Genomic DNA, 6,000 nt, shown 5'->3' with positions numbered 1-6,000 from the left:
AAACCACCACGTAGAGTGCCAGGCCTGGATTCAGGAAGACATGAGTTGAAATCTGCCCTTGGACCCTTACAAGCTGTGTAGCTCTATTGGCCTTGGTTTCCCTATTTGTAAAATGAGCTAGGGAAAGAAATGACAAACCACTCCACTCTTTCTGCAAGAAACTCCCAAATAGGGTCACGAAGAGTTGGATGACTGCAATAAGACGGAATGGCAAATGCTTGCAAGCTTTGAAGGCACTTTGGAAGTCGAAGCTATGTATGATCATCAGTAGGAGGAGGAAACCACGTCTGAGGGGAAACGTTGACTTGCCCAAGTCGACACAAGCCAAGGAGAGGGTTCAGCCTAGGTCATTAGATCCTGGACCCAGAGATTGTAAGGTGAGGAGGAGCACAAATGCTGCAGTGAGCTAACTCTTACTTTTTTTGTTCCACTAGTGGCTGCTTTGTTTCGGAATGTCTTAACCCAGACGGCTTTATGAGGGTGACCATGGCCACGAAGGTAGAGGTCAGCCCGCTAACGTCCCTTGGAGCTGTTCCCAACTTAAACGAGATTGCCAAGGAAGACAAATTGCAAACGACCTACTATCACCCAGGCAGCAAAGTCCCGGCCTCTCCTCCAGTGATGGTGTTGGCAGGGACGCGGAATCTTGGGACTCCATCGAGAGCACTCCCTGGGCCCCGCCTTTCTCCTAAACCGTTTTCTAAAGAGAACCCTTTGGATACGTTTGCGAATGTGAAATCGCCCATCACATCTGTGAAACCGTCTATTGGGATGACCAGGCCACTCGTGTATAGCAAGCTTGAGGACTCGTCCACTGCTAAGGCCTTGGACGAAAACATGCCTTCCTTGGTTGAACCAAAGTTGGAGGGGGGAAGCCTGAGCTCAAATGGGACTCCTTGTAATAATAAAGCTCTGCCCCAAACCATACACAGCCAAAATACCATCATTCTGTTTGAAACAACTGGCCCTGCCAAGCCCAAGGCGAGCCACAGCCCAGGAAGGGCAGGGGGTGAGGAACCAAATGTAGATGGTATAGTGCCTCTCCATAGACAGCCGCCCAGCGCCAAACCTGAGACGGTGGCCAAGCCCGCATTACCTCCTAGGAAACCTGTGGGGATCCTCCAGAGGCAGGCCTCTTTGCCTTCCGATGAAAGGCCAGCCATGTTGAAAACTTGGGAGAAGGGAGAAGAAAAGGAGCCCCTGCCTTCTCCTGGCATTAAGAATGAAGGAGGCCATCCATCTTTAGAGGCGCGGCCCAGGGGCAAGCGGAGGCCCGTCTCGGCCATCTTTGAGTCTCTCCAACATATAAAACCCAACCCGTTAGAAACCCCCAGGGGGAAGGTGCCCCCTACTCCACCAGAGAAATCATGGGTCCGCAAACCTCGGCCCCTGTCTGTGGATCTTACAGCCAGGTTTGAAAATAAGGACATCCTCTCTAAGAAGGTGGGCAGTCCCTTGGAGGAGAGCAAGGAGAAAGGGCTAGGTGTGGGTGCCTTTGACAGAGGACATGGAAAAGAGAGGCCAGAGCCACTGGACAAGGCCACTCCGGTGAAGCCTAGCTTGGGATTAAAGGAACAGGGTTTGGATGCCCCAGACTTGAAAGACAAAGTTAAGGAACCCAACCAGAAAATTGTGTTTAAGCCCGTGGAGGCCAGTTCTCCTGAAACTTCTATGAACCCGGCTGAGGCTTCTGTCAGAAAGGGCCGGAACCTCCTGGACCAGAAGCCCAAACAGGAGGGGGACCCAGACTACAAGGAAACTGAGGGACCAGTTCCTTTGCCTAGATCGGAAAAAAGCCCAGAACTTGCAGAGGGGAAAAACCGAGCAGCTGAGGAGGATGAGAGGGTGACCCAGAGGGACAGCCCTGGAAGGGGAGAGTGGACCTCAAGAGGGAGCGTCAAGAAAAGAGTCAGTCTGTTTGGGTCAGAAAGCTTCTCCTCTTGGCCGAGCACTGAATCTCCTGCTCCAGGCCCTGACAAGGAGAAAGGTAGTGTGAAAGTCCAGGATCGGATCAAAGAGTGGATGGTGGAGAGCCCTGAGGTGCCCCCCGAGAGGAGGAGGAAGTCCTTCCAGGCAAGGCCCCTGTCTGCTGACTTGACTAAATTGTAAGTATAAGCCACCTTTCTTTCAAGAATCTCCCAGGCTGAGGGCAGCTAGATGACTCAGTAGATAGAATCAGGCCCAGAGACGGGAGGTCCTCATTTAAAATCTGGCCGTAGACACTTCCTAGCTATGTGACCTTGGGCAAGTCACTTTACTCCCATTGCCTAGTGTAACAGTTAAATTAGTTTCTCTCTTAAAGTATTATATTTTTAGAGGTTTATTAAAGATTATTAGAAATCAAGGAAATAAGAAAAATACAAAATAAGAAAAGCACATGTCCAGGGCTGAATAGCCCATTCACAGCCACTTACTCTACATCTTGAGGGATGTGTGTGCTTAGAAGTGGAAGCAGAGAGCCCAAGTAGGCAGTACAATCAGTTTAAATACCAATTTTGTTCTCGGCCCAGGTGGGGATTCAGGTGAGGTTATAGGGAATTCTGGGAACTGCCAAGGACTTCTGGGGATTCAAATCTCTGTTTTTACATATCTCTGTTTGATTGTTATTGGGAAAAGTTTCCCCAAAAAGGATCATGAAAACATAATCGACTTAAAGATTACAATAATTTGAGGATAAGAGGAAAGGAACAAAACCAATAATTGCTAGATGCATTGACAAAAAACCAGTTAGGGGGCAGTCCCCTTTGGCATGAAAGTATACATAGCTATAACAATTAATTTAGTTTCTCTACTAAAAGTATTATATTTTTAGAGGTTTATTAAAGATTATTAGAAATCAAGGATAAAGAAATACAGAATAAGAAGGCACGTGCCTAGAGCACTAGCCCATTCACAATTTCACTTACTACATCTTGAGAGACTTGTGTGCTTAGAAGCGGAAGCAGAGAGCAAGTAGGTGGTACAGTCAGTTTAAATACCAATTTTGTTCTTGGCCCAGGTGGGGATTCAGGTGAGATTATAGGGAATTCTGGGAACTGCCAAGGATTTCTGGTATTGAAGTCTGGGGTTCAAATCTCCATTTTTACATTAGTCCTTGCCATTCTTCTGCCTTGGACCCTATATCGATTATAAGAAAGAAGGTAAGGATTAAAAAAAAAAAGAATCTTACAGGCTTACTAGATAGAGCCCTGGAAGTCAGAAAGACCAGAGTTTGAATCCTGACTCAGAAATTTACCATGTGGCTGAGAAAATCACTGGATCTCTCTCTGCCTCAGTTTTCTGTAAAATGAAGGAAGATGGGGTGAACTCAATATTCTTTGATGTCCCTGCTGGTATGAGATGATCCTGAAACTCCTGCCATCATGTCTGTGGTCCTGTTCTGCCCATTCAGGATACAGAGATGAATAAAATAGGGTTCCTTCCATCAAAACATTTTTCCAGTTTAGTATCTGAGGTTTCTTTTAGCTCTAAAATCTTTGAGTGTATGATTTCCTAGGCCTCAGTTTTCTATCTGTAAAGTGGGTAGTAACTTCCCTACCAGAAGGAAATTCAGAAGGGGACATAGCCAAGTAAGATTATATACATTTTGTGTGTATTTGTATAGATTAATGTATACATGTGTACTTTTTGTGTATACTTGTATACAATTTATGTATACTTTAAAGAATGCTATATGTGTGAGAGAATAATGGCTTCATATGTGAAAAAAAAGAATAAGGATGGAAGCCAGACCTATGACCCGGTCTATTTGGCATGAGGAAGGCCTGAGTGTGGAAACTCCTTTTACCAATGCAATTTGGTATCTTCTCTGAAAGTTATAGGGAACTGTCTAGAGCCCTGAAAGGTTAAGAGACTTACCTAGGACCACATGTTGTCCAATTAGGATAAGAGGTAGGACTTGAACACATGTCTTCTCAGCTTCAAGGTCAGCTCTCTTATCTAAAAAGCCACACTGCTTCTCATAAAAATAAATAAATAAATGAAATACTTTTGTCCTAACTTGTGTATGAGATCAGGTGCTTCACATGGACAGGAGGGGGTGTGGTCATAATGGGAGGAAAACAGGACATGTACACAAATAAATATAAGGAGGAAGTGAAATAGAAAGGAAATTAATCTTTCAACAAACATTTATTTAGTACCTACTGTGTACCAGGCACCATGTTGACGTAAAACCCAGAAATAGATACTCTTCTGCCCTCGAGGATCTAGTGTCTGCTCTGCTGGGAGTACACATGACATTCACTTCAAAGAACATTCATTTAATAATTTATTTAATCCCTACTATGTGCTAGAAACCGAGTTGTGCAAAAACAAAGAAAAAACAGGCCCTGTCATCTAGCTTACATTCCCTCAGGAAGGCAATGTTTTCACACTTAAATGTATACTAAATAGGGGCAGCTAGATGGCACAGTAGATAGAGAGCCAAGCCTAGAGATAGGAGGTCTTGGGTTCAAATTTTGCTGCATAAACTTCCTAGTTGTGTGACCCTGGGCAAGTCACTTAACCCCCAATTGCCCAATTTTTGCCTTTCTGTCTTGAGTTTTTACTAAGACAGAAAGTAAAGATTTAAATATAAATAAACACATATAAAACAAATACATGGATACAAGATAATTGGGGGGGAGGCCTTTCTTATCCCCAGATCCCACAACTAATTAGTTAACAGTAGAACCAAAACTAGATCCCAGATGTTCCTGAGCCCCTCTCCATGGCTCTTTCTATTATGCCAAAGGAATCAGATGATTCAGTGGAAAGAGTGCTGGACCTGGATTGAAATTCGGCCTCAGACACTCACTAGCTGTATAATTTTGGGCAAGTCGCTTGAAATCTGTGCTTGCCTCAGTTTCTTCATCTGTAAAACAGAGATAATAATAGCCTCAAATTTCTCAGCATTGTTGTGAAGCTCAGCTAAGATAATAATTGAAAATCACTTTGTGAACCTTAAAGCACTATATTCTATATTAAAGTGCTACATAAAAGATTTTATATACACACGTGTGTGTAGACATATGTAAAAACGTGCCAGTATTAGTAGACTATGCTGCCAAATCATGGAATTGGATCGAACCCGTCAGGACACACCTGGTCATTTCCGGACATCTATTTGTGGTATGATCAGCTGGCTAACTCATTTCAGTTTTTTAAAAGCTATATGTATGTGGAGCTGAAAGGGACCTCAGAGGTCATCTAGTCCAACCCTCGACTTTACAGAGGAGCAAACTGAGGCCCTGAAAGGGGCAGAGATGTTCCTTCGCTCACACGGTGAGTGATTAGTAGTTATTGTTGGCAAAAGTAATTATACCCCTTGTGGTGTTTTCATTCCTTCCCAAACACCTTGATGTAGATAATATCCACATGTAGCTAAAAGCTAGGGAAGGCAGCTGTGATGATGCCCATTTTACAGATGAGGAAATGGAGGCCTTACAGAGAAATGCTTACCCAGTGAGTTAGTGGCAGACTGGAACCTGGACCTTCGGCTCCTGCTCCAGAGGTTTTTGTTTCCTAGCCAGACCCTGATTGGTGTAGAGCAGGATTGACATCGTGACATCCTAGGCTTTCTCTGTCAGGTTCGTGTCCACAGCATCCGAGCTGGCCGTTTGAATCCTTTTCATCTCGTATTAAGTGCGCTGGATTCTCTGACCCGGCATCTGGCACCGTCAGGGATTAACTCCACTTTCTACTCTAGGTTCACGAGGCCATCTTTGGACGGTGAGTCGAGACTCGAGAAGAGTCCTGCTTCTAGCGGGGAGCTACATCAAGAAAGCGTTTTCCAAGAAAAGGTAAGGGCCCCTCTTTGGTTCGCAGCTTCCCTTTGTTCTTCGGTGCCCATTAAAGTAGCCCTAGACTGGTGACTTTTTTGATCACTTGCCTGGGAATCAGGAGCCCTGGATTGGCCAAACACTGGGTGTCTGGCTTCCCCCTCCTTGGGCCTTAGTTTCATCCTCTCGAAAAGGAGGCGGTTACACTGGATAAAGCCTAAGGTACCTCCAAATTCTG

The 6,000-nt window shown here is 44.9% G+C and overlaps 1 protein-coding gene across 4 annotated transcripts in view; it reads left to right on the top strand.

Moving 5' to 3' along the window:
* LOC100009818 (uncharacterized protein KIAA1671) overlaps positions 1 to 6,000 on the top strand; it is a 267,176-nt gene that overhangs the window by 89,203 nt on the left and 171,973 nt on the right. For all 4 annotated transcript variants that reach the window (XM_056821576.1, XM_007490054.3, XM_007490055.2 and 1 more), the window contains exons 3-4: positions 435 to 2,105; positions 5,690 to 5,783. In XM_056821576.1, the coding sequence (XP_056677554.1) occupies positions 475 to 2,105; positions 5,690 to 5,783 (1,725 nt within the window). In that variant the 5' untranslated portion in view covers positions 435 to 474. The remainder of the gene's footprint in view (positions 1 to 434; positions 2,106 to 5,689; positions 5,784 to 6,000) is intronic.

The sequence above is a fragment of the Monodelphis domestica genome, chromosome 3 (assembly GCF_027887165.1).
Source record: "Monodelphis domestica isolate mMonDom1 chromosome 3, mMonDom1.pri, whole genome shotgun sequence".
Classification (NCBI taxonomy): domain Eukaryota; kingdom Metazoa; phylum Chordata; class Mammalia; order Didelphimorphia; family Didelphidae; genus Monodelphis; species Monodelphis domestica.
The sequence above is the reverse complement of the archived record's forward strand: the minus strand, read 5'-3'. Positions and strand labels throughout refer to the sequence as shown.